The sequence below is a fragment of the Scyliorhinus torazame genome, chromosome 5 (assembly GCF_047496885.1).
Source record: "Scyliorhinus torazame isolate Kashiwa2021f chromosome 5, sScyTor2.1, whole genome shotgun sequence".
Classification (NCBI taxonomy): Eukaryota; Metazoa; Chordata; class Chondrichthyes; order Carcharhiniformes; family Scyliorhinidae; genus Scyliorhinus; species Scyliorhinus torazame.
The window spans coordinates 13214733-13234856 of NC_092711.1; the positions used below are offsets into that span (position 1 = coordinate 13214733).

The following is a 20124-nucleotide window of genomic DNA, read 5'->3' on the forward strand; positions in this document are numbered from 1 at the left end:
GACAGTGACCCAAGCCGGGAATCGAACCTGGGACCCTGGAGCTGTGAAGCAATTGTGCGAACCACTATGCTACCGTGCTGCCCCCTTGTGGTAGTGTCACCTCTGGGTTTGATTGCCCATTGATCGTGTCCTATCTTACTGACCTATTGGTTGACTGTCTGTGTGTCATGGTGGCTCTGGTGCTCCCTCTAGTGTTTATTTAGTCTTAGTGTATTTGCATTAACCCCTTGCGTATTTACAGTGATGCTCATCACCACAGCGATCGGACCCTCCGTCTTCAGCCCGCACAGAATAAAATGGCGGCCCCGACCCGGCGCAGTGTCACGCTCACACTCCACGCGGCTCTGCCGGCGAAATTGCGGACATGTCCTGCGTCGGCGCGCGCCTGTCCGTGTCGGATTCGGGTCGACGTCCGGGACGACCAAACTCGAACCCGTCTCTGCTCAGCTCTGCGGGTGTCGGAGGTCAGGCGGAAACGGGGAGGCGGGGCTTAGCGCGTCGGCATGGGGGGGACGGGGGGGGTCTTCATACCTGCCCGGCGCTCCAACTCACAATCCACACTCCCTGCTGCTAATCCTTCTGCGTCCGTCTGTCCCACAGGCTGTTTTTCGTGGGGTCGCGGGAAGGTCACCTGCCGGACGCGCTCAGCATGATCCACATCGAGAGGTTTACGCCGGTGCCAGCCCTCCTCTTCAACGTGAGTAACTCGTCCTGGCGATCGCCGCGGACGGTCGGGTTCCTTTTGACGGCAGAGGTCAAAGATCAGCTTGGGAAGCCCGTTCTGGTCGTCGGGAGACACGTCGACACTTGTCCAAACCTTTCCAGGACTAATATCTCCCTCCCTCCAGGACACTGCGGAATGAGCTTTACTCTGTATCTAACCCCGTGCTGTGCCTGTCCTGGGTGTGTTTGATGGGGACAGTGTAGAGGGAGCTTTACTCTGTATCTAACCCCGTGCTGTACCTGTCCTGGGAGTGTTTGATGGGGACAGTGTAGAGGGAGCTTTACTCTGTATCTAACCCCGTGCTGTACCTGTCCTGGGAGTGTTTGATGGGGACAGTGTAGAGGGAGCTTTACTCTGTATCTAACCCCATGCTGTACCTGTCCTGGGTGTGATTGATGGGGACAGTGTAGAGGGAGCTTTACTCTGTATCTAACCCCGTGCTGTACCTGTCCTGGGAGTGTTTGATGGGGACACTGTAGAGGGAGCTTTACTCTGTATCTAACCCCGTGCAGTACCTGTCCTGGGTGTGTTTGATGGGGACAGTGTAGAGGGAGCTTTACTCTGTACCTAACCCCGTGCTGTACCTGTCCTGGGGGTGTTTGATGAGGACAGTGCAGAGGGAGCTTTACTCTGTATCTAACCCCGTGCTGTACCTGTCCTGGGAGTGTTTGATGGGGACAGTGTAGAGGGAGCTTTACTCTGTATCTAACCACGTGCTGTACCTGTCCTGGGAGTGTTTGATGGGGACACTGTAGAGGGAGCTTTACTCTGTATCTAACCCCGTGCAGTACCTGTCCTGGGTGTGTTTGATGGGTCAGTGTAGTGGGAGCTTTACTCTGTATCTAACTCCGTGTTGTACCTGTCCTGGGAGTGTTTGATGGGGACTGTGTAGAGGGAGCTTTACTCTGTATCTAACCCCGTGCTGTATCTGTCCTGGGAGTGTTTGATGGGTCAGTGTAGAGGGAGTTTTACTCTGTATCTAACCCCGTGCTGTACCTGTCCTGGGAGCGTTTGATGGGGACAGTGTAGAGGGAGCTTTACTCTGTATCTAACCCCGTGCTGTACCTGTCCTGGGACTGTTTGATGTGGACAGTGTAGAGGGAGCTTTACTCTGTATCTAACACCGTGCTATACGTGTCCTGGGAGTGTTTGATGGGGACAGTGTAGAGGGAGCTTTACTCTGTATCTAACTCCGTGTTGTACCTGTCCTGGGAGTGTTTGATGGGGACTGTGTAGAGGGAGCTTTACTCTGTATCTAACCCCGTGCTGTATCTGTCCTGGGAGTGTTTGATGGGTCAGTGTAGAGGGAGTTTTACTCTGTATCTAACCCCGTGCTGTACCTGTCCTGGGAGCGTTTGATGGGGACAGTGTAGAGGGAGCTTTACTCTGTATCTAACCCCGTGCTGTACCTGTCCTGGGAGTGTTTGATGGGGACAGTGTAGAGGGAGCTTTACTCTGTATCTAACCCTGTGCTGTACCTGTCCTGGGAGTGTTGATGGGGAAAGTGTAGAGGGAGCTTTACTCTGTATCTAACCCCGTGCTGTACCTGTCCTGGGAGTGTTTGATGGGGACAGTGTAGAGGGAGCTTTACTCTGTATCTAACCCCGTGCTGTACCTGTCCTGGGAGCGTTTGATGGGGACAGTGTAGAGGGAGCTTTACTCTGTATCTAACCCTGTGCTGTACCTGTCCTGGGAGTGTTTGATGGGGACAGTGTCGAGGGAGCTTTACTCTGTATCTAACCCTGTGCTGTACCTGTCCTGGGAGTGTTTGATGGGGACAGTGTAGAGGGAGCTTTACTCTGTATCTCACCCCGTGCTGTACCTGTCCTGGGAGTGTTTGATGGGGACAGTGTAGAGGGAGTTTTACTCTGTATCTAACCCCGTGCTGTACCTGTCCTGGGAGTGTTTGATGGGGACAGTGTAGAGGGAGCTTTACTCTGTACCTAACCCCGTGCTGTACCTGTCCTGGGAGTGTTTGATGGGGACAGTGTAGAGGTAGCTTTCCTCTGTATCTAACCCCGTGCTGTACCTGTCCTGAGAGTGTTTGATGGGGACAGTGTAGAGGGAGCTTTACTCTGTATCTAACCCCGTGCTGTACCTGTCCTGAGAGTGTTTGATGGGGACAGTGTAGAGGGAGCTTTACTCTGTATCTAACCCCGTGCTGTACCTGTCCTGAGAGTGTTTGATGGGGACAGTGTAGAGGGAGCTTTACTCTGTATCTAACCCCGTGCTGTACCTGTCCTGGGAGTGTTTGGTGGGGACAGTGTAGAGGGAGCTTTACTCTGTATCTAACCCCGTGCTGTACCTGTCCTGGGAGTGTTTGATGGGGACAGTGTAGAGGGAGCTTTACTCTGTATCTAACCCCGTGCTGTACCTGTCCTGGGAGTGTTTGATGGGGACAGTGTAGTGGGAGCTTTACTCTGTATCTATCCCCGTGCTGTACCAGTCCTGGGAGTGTTTGATGGGGACAGTGTAGAGGGAGCTTTACTCTGTATCTAACCCCGTGCTGTACCTGTCCTGGGAGTGTTTGATGGGGACAGTGTAGAGGGAGCTTTACTCTGTATCTCACCCCGTGCTGTACCTGTCCTGGGAGTGTTTGATGGGGACAGTGTAGAGGGAGCTTTACTCTGCATCTAACCCCGTGCTGTACCTGTCCTGGGAGTGTTTGATGGGGACAGTGTAGAGGGAGCTTTACTCTGCATCTAACCCCGTGCTGTACCTGTCCTGGGAGTGTTTGATGGGTCAGTGTAGAGGGAGCTTTACTCTGTATCTAAGCCCGTGCTGTACCTGTCCTGGGAGTGTTTGATGGGGACAGTGTAGAGGGAGCTTTACTCTGTATCTCACCCCGTGCTGTACCTGTCCTGCGAGTGTTTGATGGGGACAGTGTAGAGGGAGTTTTACTCTGTATCTAACCTCGTGCTGTACCTGTCCTGGGAGTGTTTGATGGGGACAGTGTAGAGGGAGTTTTACTCTGTATCTAACCCCGTGCTGTACCTGTCCTGGGAGTGTTTGATGGGGACAGTGTAGAGGGAGCTTTACTCTGTATCTCACCCCGTGCTGTACCTGTCCTGGGAGTGTTTGATGGGGACAGTGTCGAGGGAGCTTTACTCTGTATCTAACCCCGTGCTGTACCTGTCCTGGGAGTGTTTGATGGGGACAGTGTAGAGGGAGCTTTACTCTGTATCTACCCCCGTGCTGTACCTGTCCTGGGAGTGTTTGATGGGGACAGTGTAGAGGGAGCTTTACTCTGTATCTAACCTCGTGCTGTACCTGTCCTGGGTGTGTTTGATGGGGACAGTGTCGAGGGAGCTTTACTCTGTATCGAACCTCGTGCTGTACCTGTCCTGGGAGTGTTTGATGGGGACAGTGTCGAGGGAGCTTTACTCTGTATCTAACCCTGTGCTGTACCTGTCCTGGGAGTGTTTGATGGGGACAGTGTCGAGGGAGCTTTACTCTGTATCTAACCCTGTGCTGTACCTGTCCTGGGAGTGTTTGATGGGGACAGTGTAGAGGGAGCTTTACTCTGTATCTCACCCCGTGCTGTACCTGTCCTGGGAGTGTTTGATGGGGACAGTGTAGAGGGAGTTTTACTCTGTATCTAACCCCGTGCTGTACCTGTCCTGGGAGTGTTTGATGGGGACAGTGTAGAGGGAGCTTTACTCTGTATCTAACCCCGTGCTGTACCTGTCCTGGGAGTGTTTGATGGGGACAGTGTAGAGGGAGCTTTACTCTGTATCTCACCCCGTGCTGTACCTGTCCTGGGAGTGTTTGATAGGGACAGTGTAGAGGGAGCTTTACTCTGTATCTAACCCCGTGCTGTACCTGTCCTGGGAGTGTTTGATGGGGACAGTGTAGAGGGAGCTTTACTCTGTATCTAACCCCGTGCTGTACCTGTCCTGAGAGTGTTTGATGGGGACAGTGTAGAGGGAGCTTTACTCTGTATCTAACCCCGTGCTGTACCTGTCCTGGGAGTGTTTGATGGGGACAGTGTAGAGGTAGCTTTACTCTGTATCTAACCCCGTGCTGTACCTGTCCTGAGAGTGTTTGATGGGGACAGTGTAGAGGGAGCTTTACTCTGTATCTAACCCCGTGCTGTACCTGTCCTGAGAGTGTTTGATGGGGACAGTGTGGAGGGAGCTTTACTCTGTATCTAACCCCGTGCTGTACCTGTCCTGAGAGTGTTTGATGGGGACAGTGTAGAGGGAGCTTTACTCTGTATCTAACCCCGTGCTGTACCTGTCCTGGGAGTGTTTGGTGGGGACAGTGTAGAGGGAGCTTTACTCTGTATCTAACCCCGTGCTGTACCTGTCCTGGGAGTGTTTGATGGGGACAGTGTAGAGGGAGCTTTACTCTGTATCTAACCCCGTGCTGTACCTGTCCTGGGAGTGTTTGATGGGGACAGTGTAGTGGGAGCTTTACTCTGTATCTATCCCCGTGCTGTACCTGTCCTGGGAGTGTTTGATGGGGACAGTGTAGAGGGAACTTTACTCTGTATCTAACCCCGTGCTGTACCTGTCCTGGGAGTGTTTGATGGGGACAGTGTAGAGGGAGCTTTACTCTATATCTAACCCCGTGCTGTACATGTCCTGGGAGTGTTTGGTGGGGACAGTGTAGAGGGAGCTTTACTCTGTATCTAACCCCGTGCTGTACCTGTCCTGGAACTGTTTGATGGGGACAGTGTAGAGGGAGCTTTACTCTGTATCTAACCCCGTGCTGTACCTGTCCTGGGAGTGTTTGATGGGGACAGTGTAGGGGGAGCTTTACTCTGTATGTAACCCCGTGCTGTACCTGTCCTGGGAGTGTTTGATGGGGACAGTGTAGAGGGAGCTTTACTCTGTATCTAACCCCGTGCTGTACCTGTCCTGGGAGTGTTTGATGGGGACAGTGTAGTGGGAGCTTTATTCTGCTTCTAACCCTGTGCTGTACCTGTCCTGGGAGTGTTTGATGGGGCAGTGTAGAGGGAGTTTTACTCTGTATCTAACCCCGTGCTGTACCTGTCCTGGGGGTGTTTGATGGGGACAGTGTAGAGGGAGCTTTACTCTGTATCTAACCCCGTGCTGTACCTGTCCTGGGAGTGTTTGATGGGGACAGTGTAGAGGGAGCTTTACTCTGTATCTAACCCCGTGCTGTACCTGTCCTGGGAGTGTTTGATGGGGACAGTGTAGAGGGAGCTTTACTCTGTATCTAACCCCGTGCTGTACCTGTCCTGGGAGTGTTTGATGGGGACAGTGTAGAGGGAGCTTTACTCTATATCTAACCCCGTGCTGTACCTGTCCTGGGAGTGTTTGGTGGGGACAGTGTAGAGGGAGCTTTACTCTGTATCTAACCCCGTGCTGTACCTGTCCTGGGAGTGTTTGATGGGGACAGTGTAGAGGGAGCTTTACTCTGTATCTAACCCCGTGCTGTACCTGTCGTGGGAGTGTTTGATGGGGACAGTGTAGTGGGAGCTTTACTCTGTATCTATCCCCGTGCTGTACCTGTCCTGGGAGTGTTTGATGGGGACAGTGTAGAGGGAGCTTTACTCTGTATCTAACCCCGTGCTGTACCTGTCCTGGGAGTGTTTGATGGGGACAGTGTAGGGGGAGCTTTACTCTGTATGTAACCCCGTGCTGTACCTGTCCTGGGGGTGTTTGATGGGGACAGTGTAGAGGGAGCTTTACTCTGTATCTAACCCCGTGCTGTACCTGTCCTGGGAGTGTTTGATGGGGACAGTGTAGAGGGAGCTTTACTCTGTATCTAACCCCGTGCTGTACCTGTCCTGGGAGTGTTTGGTGGGGACAGTGTAGAGGGAGCTTTACTCTGTATCTAACCCCGTGCTGTACCTGTCCTGGGAGTGTTTGATGGGGACAGTGTAGAGGGAGCTTTACTCTGTATCTAACCCCGTGCTGTACCTGTCCTGGGAGTGTTTGATGGGGACAGTGTAGTGGGAGCTTTACTCTGTATCTATCCCCGTGCTGTACCTGTCCTGGGAGTGTTTGATGGGGACAGTGTAGAGGGAACTTTACTCTGTATCTAACCCCGTGCTGTACCTGTCCTGGGAGTGTTTGATGGGGACAGTGTAGAGGGAGCTTTACTCTATATCTAACCCCGTGCTGTACATGTCCTGGGAGTGTTTGGTGGGGACAGTGTAGAGGGAGCTTTACTCTGTATCTAACCCCGTGCTGTACCTGTCCTGGGACTGTTTGATGGGGACAGTGTAGAGGGAGCTTTACTCTGTATCTAACCCCGTGCTGTACCTGTCCTGGGAGTGTTTGATGGGGACAGTGTAGGGGGAGCTTTACTCTGTATGTAACCCCGTGCTGTACCTGTCCTGGGAGTGTTTGATGGGGACAGTGTAGAGGGAGCTTTACTCTGTATCTAACCCCGTGCTGTACCTGTCCTGGGAGTGTTTGATGGGGACAGTGTAGAGGGAGCTTTATTCTGCTTCTAACCCTGTGCTGTACCTGTCCTGGGAGTGTTTGATGGGGCAGTGTAGAGGGAGTTTTACTCTGTATCTAACCCCGTGCTGTACCTGTCCTGGGGGTGTTTGATGGGGACAGTGTAGAGGGAGCTTTACTCTGTATCTAACCCCGTGCTGTACCTGTCCTGGGAGTGTTTGATGGGGACAGTGTAGAGGGAGCTTTACTCTGTATCTAACCCCGTGCTGTACCTGTCCTGGGAGTGTTTGATGGGGACAGTGTAGAGGGAGCTTTACTCTGTATCTAACCCCGTGCTGTACCTGTCCTGGGAGTGTTTGATGGGGACAGTGTAGAGGGAGCTTTACTCTATATCTAACCCCGTGCTGTACCTGTCCTGGGAGTGTTTGGTGGGGACAGTGTAGAGGGAGCTTTACTCTGTATCTAACCCCGTGCTGTACCTGTCCTGGGAGTGTTTGATGGGGACAGTGTAGAGGGAGCTTTACTCTGTATCTAACCCCGTGCTGTACCTGTCGTGGGAGTGTTTGATGGGGACAGTGTAGTGGGAGCTTTACTCTGTATCTATCCCCGTGCTGTACCTGTCCTGGGAGTGTTTGATGGGGACAGTGTAGAGGGAGCTTTACTCTGTATCTAACCCCGTGCTGTACCTGTCCTGGGAGTGTTTGATGGGGACAGTGTAGGGGGAGCTTTACTCTGTATGTAACCCCGTGCTGTACCTGTCCTGGGGGTGTTTGATGGGGACAGTGTAGAGGGAGCTTTACTCTGTATCTAACCCCGTGCTGTACCTGTCCTGGGAGTGTTTGATGGGGACAGTGTAGAGGGAGCTTTACTCTGTATCTAACCCCGTGCTGTACCTGTCCTGGGAGTGTTTGATGGGGACAGTGTAGAGGGAGTTTTATTCTGCTTCTAACCCCGTGCTGTACCTGTCCTGGGAGTGTTTGATGGGGCAGTGTAGAGGGAGTTTTACTCTGTATCTAACCCCGTGCTGTACCTGTCCTGGGAGCGTTTGATGGGGACAGTGTAGAGGGAGCTTTACTCTGTATCGAACCCTGTGCTGTATCTGACCTGGAAGTGTTTGATGGGGACAGTGTAGAGGGAGCTTTACTCTGTATCTAACCCCATGCTGTACCTGTCCTGGGAGTGTTTGATGGGGACAGTGTAGTGGGAGCTTTACTCTGTATCTACCCCCGTGCTGTACCTGTTCTGAGAGTGTTTCATGGGGACAGTGTAGAGGGAGCTTTACTCTGTATCTAACCCCGTGCTGTATCTGTCCTGGGAGTGTTTGATGGGGACAGTGTAGAGGGAGCTTTACTCTGTATCTAACCCTGTGCTGTACCTGTCCTGGGAGTGTTTGATGGGGACAGTGTAGTGGGAGCTTTACTCTGTATCTACCCCCGTGCTGTACCTGTCCTGGGAGTGTTTGATGGGGATAGTGTAGTGGGAGCTTTACTCTGTATCTAACACCGTGCTGTACCTGTCCTGGGAGTGTTTGATGGGGACAGTGTGGAGGGAGCTTTACCCTGTATCTAACCCCGTACTGTACCTGTCCTGGGAGTGTTTGATGGGGACAGTGTAGAGGGAGTTTTACTCTGTACCTAACCCCATGCTGTACCTTTCCTGGGAGTGTTTGATGGGGACAGTGTAGAGGGAGCTTTACTCTGTATCTAACCACGTGCTGTACCTGTCCTGGGAGTGTTTGATGGGGACAGTGTAGAGGGAGCTTTACTCTGCATCTAACCCCGTGCTGTACCTGTCCTGGGAGTGTTTGATGGGGACAGTGTAGAGGGAGCTTTACTCTGTATCTAACCCCGTGCTGTACCTGTCCTGGGGGTGTTTGATGGGGACAGTGTAGAGGGAGCTTTACTCTGTATCTAACCCCGTGCTGTACCTGTCCTGGGAGTGTTTGATGGGGACAGTGTAGAGGGAGCTTTACTCTGTATCTAACCCCGTGCTGTACCTGTCCTGGGAGTGTTTGATGGGGACAGTGTCGAGGGAGCTTTACTCTGTATCTAACCCCGTGCTGTACCTGTCCTGGGAGTGTTTGATGGGGACAGTGTAGAGGGAGCTTTACTCTATATCTAACCCCGTGCTGTACCTGTCCTGGGAGTGTTTGGTGGGGACAGTGTAGAGGGAGCTTTACTCTGTATCTAACCCCGTGCTGTACCTGTCCTGGGAGTGTTTGATGGGGACAGTGTAGAGGGAGCTTTACTCTGTATCTAACCCCGTGCTGTACCTGTCCTGGGAGTGTTTGATGGGGACAGTGTAGAGTGAGCTTTACTCTGTATCTAACCCCGTGCTGTACCAGTCCTGGGAGTGTTTGATGGGGACAGTGTAGAGGGAGCTTTACTCTGTATCTAACCCCGTGCTGTACCTGTCCTGGGAGTGTTTGATGGGGACAGTGTAGAGGGAGCTTTACTCTGTATCTAACCCCGTGCTGTACCTGTCCTGGGAGTGTTTGATGGGGACAGTGTAGGGGGAGCTTTACTCTGTATCTAACCCCGTCCTGTACCTTTCCTGGGAGTGTTTGATGGGGATAGTGTAGAGGGAGCTTTACTCTGCATCTAACCCCGTGCTGTACCTGTCCTGGGAGTGTTTGATGGGGACAGTGTAGAGGGAGCTTTACTCTGTATCTAACCCTGTGCTGTATCTGTCCTGGAAGTGTTTGATGGGGACAGTGTAGAGGGAGCTTTACTCTGTATCTAACCCCGTGCTGTACCTGTCCTGGGAGTGTTTGATGGGGACAGTGTAGTGGGAGCTTTACTCTGTATCTACCCCCGTGCTGTACCTGTTCTGAGAGTGTTTCATGGGGACAGTGTAGAGGGAGCTTTACTCTGTATCTAACCCCGTGCTGTATCTGTCCTGGGAGTGTTTGATGGGGACAGTGTAGAGGGAGCTTTACTCTGTATCTAACCCCGTGCTGTACCTGTCCTGGGAGTGTTTGATGGGGACAGTGTAGTGGGAGCTTTACTCTGTATCTACCCCCGTGCTGTACCTGTCCTGGGAGTGTTTGATGGGGACAGTGTAGTGGGAGCTTTACTCTGTATCTAACACCGTGCTGTACCTGTCCTGGGAGTGTTTGATGGGGACAGTGTAGAGGGAGCTTTACTCTGTATCTAACCCCGTGCTGTACCTGTCCTGGGAGTGTTTGATGGGGACAGTGTGGAGGGAGCTTTTCTCTGTATCTAACCCCGTGCTGTACCTGTCCTGGGAGTGTTTGATGGGGACAGTGTAGAGGGAGCTTTACTCTGTATCTAACACCGTGCTGTACCTGTCCCGGGAGTGTTTGATGGGGACAGTGTAGAGGGAGCTTTACTCTGTATCTAACACAGTGCTGTACCTGTCCTGGGAGTGTTTGATGGGGACAGTGTAGAGGGAGCTTTACTCTGTATCTAACCCCCGTGCTGTACCTGTCCTGGGAGTGTTTGATGGGGACAGTGTAGTGGGAGCTTTACTCTGTATCTACCCCCGTGCTGTACCTGTCCTGGGAGTGTTTGATGGGGACAGTGTAGTGGGAGCTTTACTCTGTATCTAACACCGTGCTGTACCTGTCCCGGGAGTGTTTGATGGGGACAGTGTAGAGGGAGCTTTACTCTGTATCTAACCCCGTGCTGTACCTGTCCTGGGAGTGTTTGATGGGGACAGTGTAGAGGGAGCTTTACCCTGTATCTAACCCCGTGCTGTACCTTTCCTGGGAGTGTTTGATGGGGACAGTGTAGAGGGAGCTTTACTCTGTATCTAACCACGTGCTGTACCTGTCCTGGGAGTGTTTGATGGGGACAGTGTAGAGGGAGCTTTACTCTGTATCTAACCCCGTGCTGTACCTGTCCTGGGGGTGTTTGATGGGGACAGTGTAGAGGGAGCTTTACTCTGTATCTAACCCCGTGCTGTACCTGTCCTGGGAGTGTTTGATGGGGACAGTGTAGAGGGAGCTTTACTCTGTATCTAACCCCGTGCTGTACCTGTCCTGGGAGTGTTTGATGGGGACAGTGTAGAGGGAGCTTTACTCTGTATCTAACCCCGTGCTGTACCTGTCCTGGGAGTGTTTGATGGGGACAGTGTAGAGGGAGCTTTACTCTATATCTAACCCCGTGCTGTACCTGTCCTGGGAGTGTTTGGTGGGGACAGTGTAGAGGGAGCTTTACTCTGTATCTAACCCCGTGCTGTACCTGTCCTGGGAGTGTTTGATGGGGACAGTGTAGAGGGAGCTTTACTCTGTATCTAACCCCGTGCTGTACCTGTCGTGGGAGTGTTTGATGGGGACAGTGTAGTGGGAGCTTTACTCTGTATCTATCCCCGTGCTGTACCTGTCCTGGGAGTGTTTGATGGGGACAGTGTAGAGGGAGCTTTACTCTGTATCTAACCCCGTGCTGTACCTGTCCTGGGAGTGTTTGATGGGGACAGTGTAGGGGGAGCTTTAGTCTGTATGTAACCCCGTGCTGTACCTGTCCTGGGGGTGTTTGATGGGGACAGTGTAGAGGGAGCTTTACTCTGTATCTAACCCCGTGCTGTACCTGTCCTGGGAGTGTTTGATGGGGACAGTGTAGAGGGAGCTTTACTCTGTATCTAACCCCGTGCTGTACCTGTCCTGGGAGTGTTTGATGGGGACAGTGTAGAGGGAGTTTTATTCTGCTTCTAACCCCGTGCTGTACCTGTCCTGGGAGTGTTTGATGGGGCAGTGTAGAGGGAGTTTTACTCTGTATCTAACCCCGTGCTGTACCTGTCCTGGGAGCGTTTGATGGGGACAGTGTAGAGGGAGCTTTACTCTGTATCGAACCCTGTGCTGTATCTGTCCTGGAAGTGTTTGATGGGGACAGTGTAGAGGGAGCTTTACTCTGTATCTAACCCCATGCTGTACCTGTCCTGGGAGTGTTTGATGGGGACAGTGTAGTGGGAGCTTTACTCTGTATCTACCCCCGTGCTGTACCTGTTCTGAGAGTGTTTCATGGGGACAGTGTAGAGGGAGCTTTACTCTGTATCTAACCCCGTGCTGTATCTGTCCTGGGAGTGTTTGATGGGGACAGTGTAGAGGGAGCTTTACTCTGTATCTAACCCCGTGCTGTACCTGTCCTGGGAGTGTTTGATGGGGACAGTGTAGTGGGAGCTTTACTCTGTATCTACCCCCGTGCTGTACCTGTCCTGGGAGTGTTTGATGGGGATAGTGTAGTGGGAGCTTTACTCTGTATCTAACACCGTGCTGTACCTGTCCTGGGAGTGTTTGATGGGGACAGTGTAGAGGGAGCTTTACTCTGTATCTAACCCCGTACTGTACCTGTCCTGGGAGTGTTTGATGGGGACAGTGTGGAGGGAGCTTTACTCTGTATCTAACCCCGTGCTGTACCTGTCCTGGGAGTGTTTGATGGGGACAGTGTAGAGGGAGCTTTACTCTGTATCTAACACAGTGCTGTACCTGTCCTGGGAGTGTTTGATGGGGACAGTGTGGAGGGAGCTTTACTCTGTATCTAACCCCCGTGCTGTACCTGTCCTGGGAGTGTTTGATGGGGACAGTGTAGTGGGAGCTTTACTCTGTATCTACCCCCGTGCTGTACCTGTCCTGGGAGTGTTTGATGGGGACAGTGTAGTGGGAGCTTTACTCTGTATCTAACACCGTGCTGTACCTGTCCTGGGAGTGTTTGATGGGGACAGTGTAGAGGGAGCTTTACTCTGTATCTAACCCCGTGCTGTACCTGTCCTGGGAGTGTTTGATGGGGACAGTGTGGAGGGAGCTTTACCCTGTATCTAACCCCGTACTGTACCTGTCCTGGGAGTGTTTGATGGGGACAGTGTAGAGGGAGTTTTACTCTGTACCTAACCCCATGCTGTACCTTTCCTGGGAGTGTTTGATGGGGACAGTGTAGAGGGAGCTTTACTCTGTATCTAACCACGTGCTGTACCTGTCCTGGGAGTGTTTGATGGGGACAGTGTAGAGGGAGCTTTACTCTGCATCTAACCCCGTGCTGTACCTGTCCTGGGAGTGTTTGATGGGGACAGTGTAGAGGGAGCTTTACTCTGTATCTAACCCCGTGCTGTACCTGTCCTGGGAGTGTTTGATGGGGACAGTGTAGTGGGAGCTTTACTCTGTATCTACCCCCGTGCTGTACCTGTTCTGAGAGTGTTTCATGGGGACAGTGTAGAGGGAGCTTTACTCTGTATCTAACCCCGTGCTGTATCTGTCCTGGGAGTGTTTGATGGGGACAGTGTAGAGGGAGCTTTACTCTGTATCTAACCCCGTGCTGTACCTGTCCTGGGTGTGTTTGATGGGGACAGTGTAGAGGGAGCTTTACTCTGTATCTAACCCCGTGCTGTACCTGTCCTGGGAGTGTTTGATGGGGACAGTGTAGAGGGAGCTTTACTCTGCATCTAACCCCGTGCTGTACCTGTCCTGGGAGTGTTTGATGGGGACAGTGTAGAGGGAGCTTTACTCTGTATCTAACCCCGTGCTGTACCTGTCCTGGGAGTGTTTGATGGGGACAGTGTAGAGTGAGCTTTACTCTGTATCTAACCCCGTGCTGTACCAGTCCTGGGAGTGTTTGATGGGGACAGTGTAGAGGGAGCTTTACTCTGTATCTAACCCCGTGCTGTACCTGTCCTGGGAGTGTTTGATGGGGACAGTGTAGAGGGAGCTTTACTCTGTATCTAACCCCGTGCTGTACCTGTCCTGGGAGTGTTTGATGGGGACAGTGTAGGGGGAGCTTTACTCTGTATCTAACCCCGTCCTGTACCTTTCCTGGGAGTGTTTGATGGGGATAGTGTAGAGGGAGCTTTACTCTGCATCTAACCCCGTGCTGTACCTGTCCTGGGAGTGTTTGATGGGGACAGTGTAGAGGGAGCTTTACTCTGTATCTAACCCTGTGCTGTATCTGTCCTGGAAGTGTTTGATGGGGACAGTGTAGAGGGAGCTTTACTCTGTATCTAACCCCGTGCTGTACCTGTCCTGGGAGTGTTTGATGGGGACAGTGTAGTGGGAGCTTTACTCTGTATCTACCCCCGTGCTGTACCTGTTCTGAGAGTGTTTCATGGGGACAGTGTAGAGGGAGCTTTACTCTGTATCTAACCCCGTGCTGTATCTGTCCTGGGAGTGTTTGATGGGGACAGTGTAGAGGGAGCTTTACTCTGTATCTAACCCCGTGCTGTACCTGTCCTGGGAGTGTTTGATGGGGACAGTGTAGTGGGAGCTTTACTCTGTATCTACCCCCGTGCTGTACCTGTCCTGGGAGTGTTTGATGGGGACAGTGTAGTGGGAGCTTTACTCTGTATCTAACACCGTGCTGTACCTGTCCTGGGAGTGTTTGATGGGGACAGTGTAGAGGGAGCTTTACTCTGTATCTAACCCCGTGCTGTACCTGTCCTGGGAGTGTTTGATGGGGACAGTGTGGAGGGAGCTTTTCTCTGTATCTAACCCCGTGCTGTACCTGTCCTGGGAGTGTTTGATGGGGACAGTGTAGAGGGAGCTTTACTCTGTATCTAACACCGTGCTGTACCTGTCCCGGGAGTGTTTGATGGGGACAGTGTAGAGGGAGCTTTACTCTGTATCTAACACAGTGCTGTACCTGTCCTGGGAGTGTTTGATGGGGACAGTGTAGAGGGAGCTTTACTCTGTATCTAACCCCCGTGCTGTACCTGTCCTGGGAGTGTTTGATGGGGACCGTGTAGTGGGAGCTTTACTCTGTATCTACCCCCGTGCTGTACCTGTCCTGGGAGTGTTTGATGGGGACAGTGTAGTGGGAGCTTTACTCTGTATCTAACACCGTGCTGTACCTGTCCCGGGAGTGTTTGATGGGGACAGTGTAGAGGGAGCTTTACTCTGTATCTAACCCCGTGCTGTACCTGTCCTGGGAGTGTTTGATGGGGACAGTGTAGAGGGAGCTTTACCCTGTATCTAACCCCGTGCTGTACCTTTCCTGGGAGTGTTTGATGGGGACAGTGTAGAGGGAGCTTTACTCTGTATCTAACCACGTGCTGTACCTGTCCTGGGAGTGTTTGATGGGGACAGTGTAGAGGGAGCTTTACTCTGCATCTAACCCCGTGCTGTACCTGTCCTGGGAGTGTTTGATGGGGACAGTGTAGAGGGAGCTTTACTCTGTATCTAACCCCGTGCTGTACCTGTCCTGGGAGTGTTTGATGGGGACAGTGTAGTGGGAGCTTTACTCTGTATCTAACCCCGTGCTGTACCTGTCCTGGGAGTGTTTGATGGGGACAGTGTAGTGGGAGCTTTACTCTGTATCTACCCCCGTGCTGTACCTGTTCTGAGAGTGTTTCATGGGGACAGTGTAGAGGGAGCTTTACTCTGTATCTAACCCCGTGCTGTATCTGTCCTGGGAGTGTTTGATGGGGACAGTGTAGAGGGAGCTTTACTCTGTATCTAACCCCGTGCTGTACCTGTCCTGGGAGTGTTTGATGGGGACAGTGTAGTGGGAGCTTTACTCTGTATCTACCCCCGTGCTGTACCTGTCCTGGGAGTGTTTGATGGGGACAGTGTAGTGGGAGCTTTACTCTGTATCTAACACCGTGCTGTACCTGTCCTGGGAGTGTTTGATGGGGACAGTGTAGAGGGAGCTTTACTCTGTATCTAACCCCGTGCTGTACCTGTCCTGGGAGTGTTTGATGGGGACAGTGTGGAGGGAGCTTTTCTCTGTATCTAACCCCGTGCTGTACCTGTCCTGGGAGTGTTTGATGGGTACAGTGTAGAGGGAGCTTTACTCTGTATCTAACACCGTGCTGTACCTGTCCCGGGAGTGTTTGATGGGGACAGTGTAGAGGGAGCTTTACTCTGTATCTAACACAGTGCTGTACCTGTCCTGGGAGTGTTTGATGGGGACAGTGTAGAGGGAGCTTTACTCTGTATCTAACCCCCGTGCTGTACCTGTCCTGGGAGTGTTTGATGGGGACAGTGTAGTGGGAGCTTTACTCTGTACCTACCCCCGTGCTGTACCTGTCCTGGGAGTGTTTGATGGGGACAGTGTAGTGGGAGCTTTACTCTGTATCTAACACCGTGCTGTACCTGTCCCGGGAGTGTTTGATGGGGACAGTGTAGAGGGAGCTTTACTCTGTATCTAACCCCGTGCTGTACCTGTCCTGGGAGTGTTTGATGGGGACAGTGTAGAGGGAGCTTTACCCTGTATCTAACCCCGTGCTGTACCTTTCCTGGGAGTGTTTGATGGGGACAGTGTAGAGGGAGCTTTACTCTGTATCTAACCACGTGCTGTACCTGTCCTGGGAGTGTTTGATGGGGACAGTGTAGAGGGAGCTTTACTCTGCATCTAACCCCGTGCTGTACCTGTCCTGGGAGTGTTTGATGGGGACAGTGTAGAGGGAGCTTTACTCTGTATCTAACCCCGTGCTGTACCTGTCCTGGGAGTGTTTGATGGGGACAGTGTAGTGGGAGCTTTACTCTGTATCTACCCCCGTGCTGTACCTGTTCTGAGAGTGTTTCATGGGGACAGTGTAGAGGGAGCTTTACTCTGTATTTAACCCCGTGCTGTATCTGTCCTGGGAGTGTTTGATGGGGACAGTGTAGAGGGAGCTTTACTCTGTATCTAACCCCGTGCTGTACCTGTCCTGGGAGTGTTTGATGGGGACAGTGTAGTGGGAGCTTTACTCTGTATCTACCCCCGTGCTGTACCTGTCCTGGGAGTGTTTGATGGGGACAGTGTAGTGGGAGCTTTACTCTGTATCTAACACCGTGCTGTACCTGTCCTGGGAGTGTTTGATGGGGACAGTGTAAAGGGAGCTTTACTCTGTATCTAACCCCGTGCTGTACCTGTCCTGGGAGTGTTTGATGGGGACAGTGTGGAGGGAGCTTTACTCTGTATCTAACCCCGTGCTGTACCTGTCCTGGGAGTGTTTGATGGGGACAGTGTAGAGGGAGCTTTACTCTGTATCTAACACAGTGCAGTACCTGTCCTGGGAGTGTTTGATGGGGACAGTGTAGAGGGAGCTTTACTCTGTATCTAACCCCCGTGCTGTACCTGTCCTGGGAGTGTTTGATGGGGACAGTGTAGGGGGAGCTTTACTCTGTATCTAACCCCATGCTGTACCTGTCCTGGGAGTGTTTGGTGGGGACAGTGTAGAGGGAGCTTTACTCTGTATCTAACCCCGTGCTGTACCTGTCCTGGGAGTGTTTGATGGGGACAGTGTAGAGGGAGCTTTACTCTGTATCTAACCCCGTGCTGCACCTGTCCTGGGAGTGTTTGACGGGGACAGTGTTGAGGGAGCTTTACTCTGTATCTAACCTCGTGCTGTACCTGTCCTGGGAGTGTTTGATGGGGACAGTGTAGAGGGAGCTTTACTCTGTATCTAACCCCGTGCTGTACCTGTCCTGGGAGTGTTTGATGGGGACAGTGTAGGGGGAGCTTTACTCTGTATCTAACCCCATGCTGTACCTGTCCTGGGAGTGTTTGGTGGGGACAGTGTAGAGGGAGCTTTACTCTGTATCTAACCCCGTGCTGTACCTGTCCTGGGAGTGTTTGATGGGGACAGTGTAGAGGGAGCTTTACTCTGTATCTAACCCCGTGCTGCACCTGTCCTGGGAGTGTTTGGTGGGGACAGTGTAGAGGGAGCTTTACTCTGTATCTAACCCCGTGCTGTACCTGTCCTGGGAGTGTTTGATGGGGACAGTGTAGAGGGAGCTTTACTCTGTATCTAACCCCATGCTGTACCTGTCCTGGGAGTGTTTGGTGGGGACAGTGTAGAGGGAGCTTTACTCTGTATCTAACCCCGTGCTGTACCTGTCCTGGGAGTGTTTGATGGGGACAGTGTAGAGGGAGCTTTACTCTGTATCTAACCCCGTGCTGCACCTGTCCTGGGAGAGTTTGATGGGGACAGTGTAGAGGGAGCTTTACTCTGTATCTAACCCCGTGCTGTACCTGTCCTGGGAGTGTTTGATGGGGACAGTGTAGAGGGAGCTTTACTCTGTATCTAACCCCGTGCTGTACCTGTCCTGGGAGTGTTTGATGGGGACAGTGTAGGGGGAGCTTTACTCTGTATCTACCCCCGTGCTGTACCTGTCCTGGGAGTGTTTGATGGGGACAGTGTAGAGGGAGTTTTACTCTGTATCTAACACCGTGCTGTACCTGTCCTGGGAATGTTTGATGGGGACAGTGTAGACGGCGCTTTACTCTTTATCTAACCCCATGCTGTACCTGTCCTGGGAGTGTTTGATGGGGACAGTGTAGGGGGAGCTTTACTCTGTATCTACCCCCGTGCTGTACCTGTCCTGGGAGTGTTTGATCGGGACAGTGTAGAGGGAGTTTTACTCTGTATCTACCCCCGTGCTGTACCTGTCCTGGGAGTGTTTGATGGGGACAGTGTAGAGGGAGTTTTACTCTGTATCTAACCCCGTGCTGTACCTGTCTTGGGAGTGTTTGATGGGGAATAGTGTTGAGGGAGCTTTACTCTGTATCTAACCCCGTGCTGTACCTGTCCTGGGAGTGTTTGATCGGGACAGTGTAGAGGGAGTTTTACTCTGTATCTAACACCGTGCTGTACCTGTCCTGGGAATGTTTGATGGGGACAGTGTAGAGGGCGCTTAACTCTTTATCTAACCCCATGCTGTACCTGTCCTGGGAGTGTTTGATGGGGACAGTGTAGAGGGCGCTTTACTCTGTATTTAACCCCGTGCTGTACCTGTCCTGGGAGTGTTTGATGGGGAATAGTGTAGAGGGAGCTTTGCTCTGTATCTAACCCCGTGCTGTACCTGTCCTGGGAGTGTTTGATGGGACAGTGTAGAGGGAGCATTACTCTGTATCTAACCCCTTGCTGTAACTGTCCTGGGTGTGTTTGATGGGGACAGTGTAGAGGGAGCTTTACTCCGTATCGAACTCCGTGCTGCACCTGTCCTGGGAGTGTTTCATGGGGAATAGTGTAGAGGGAGCTTTACTCTGTATCTAACCCCGTGCTGTACCTGTCCTGGGTGTGTTTGATGGGACAGTGTAGAGGGAGCTTTACTCTGTATCTAACCCCGTGCTGTACCTGTCCTGGGAGTGTTTGGTGGGGACAGTGTAGAGGGAGCTTTACTCAGTATCTAACCCCGTGCTGTACCTGTCCTGGGAGTGTTTGATGGGGACAGTGTAGAGGGAGCTTTACTCTGTATCTAACCCCGTGCTGCACCTGTCCTGGGAGTGTTTGGTGGGGACAGTGTAGAGGGAGCTTTACTCTGTATCTAACCCCGTGCTGTACCTGTCCTGGGAGTGTTTGATGGGGACAGTGTAGAGGGAGCTTTACTCTGTATCTAACCCCATGCTGTACCTGTCCTGGGAGTGTTTGGTGGGGACAGTGTAGAGGGAGCTTTACTCTGTATCTAACCCCGTGCTGTACCTGTCCTGGGAGTGTTTGATGGGGACAGTGCATAGGGAGCTTTACTCTGTATCTAACCCCGTGCTGCACCTGTCCTGGGAGTGTTTGATGGGGACAGTGTAGAGGGAGCTTTACTCTGTATCTAACCCCGTGCTGTACCTGTCCTGGGAGTGTTTGATGGGGACAGTGTAGAGGGAGTTTTTCTCTGTATCTAACCCCGTGCTGTACCTGTCTTGGGAGTGTTTGATGGGGAATAGTGTTGAGGGAGCTTTACTCTGTATCTAACCCCGTGCTGTACCTGTCCTGGGAGTGTTTGATCGGGACAGTGTAGAGGGAGTTTTACTCTGTATCTAACACCGTGCTGTACCTGTCCTGGGAATGTTTGATGGGGACAGTGTAGAGGGCGCTTAACTCTTTATCTAACCCCATGCTGTACCTGTCCTGGGAGTGTTTGATGGGGACAGTGTAGAGGGCGCTTTACTCTGTATTTAACCCCGTGCTGTACCTGTCCTGGGAGTGTTTGATGGGGAATAGTGTAGAGGGAGCTTTGCTCTGTATCTAACCCCGTGCTGTACCTGTCCTGGGAGTGTTTGATGGGACAGTGTAGAGGGAGCATTACTCTGTATCTAACCCCTTGCTGTAACTGTCCTGGGTGTGTTTGATGGGGACAGTGTAGAGGGAGCTTTACTCTGT

The 20124-nt window shown here is 52.2% G+C and overlaps 1 protein-coding gene across 1 annotated transcript in view; it reads left to right on the plus strand.

Moving 5' to 3' along the window:
- Positions 1-20124, plus strand: part of slc7a7 (solute carrier family 7 member 7) — a 68905-nt gene that overhangs the window by 17605 nt on the left and 31176 nt on the right. Inside the window, exon 5 of the mRNA XM_072501604.1 lies at positions 601-697. Coding sequence (XP_072357705.1) covers positions 601-697 — 97 coding nt within the window. The remainder of the gene's footprint in view (positions 1-600; positions 698-20124) is intronic.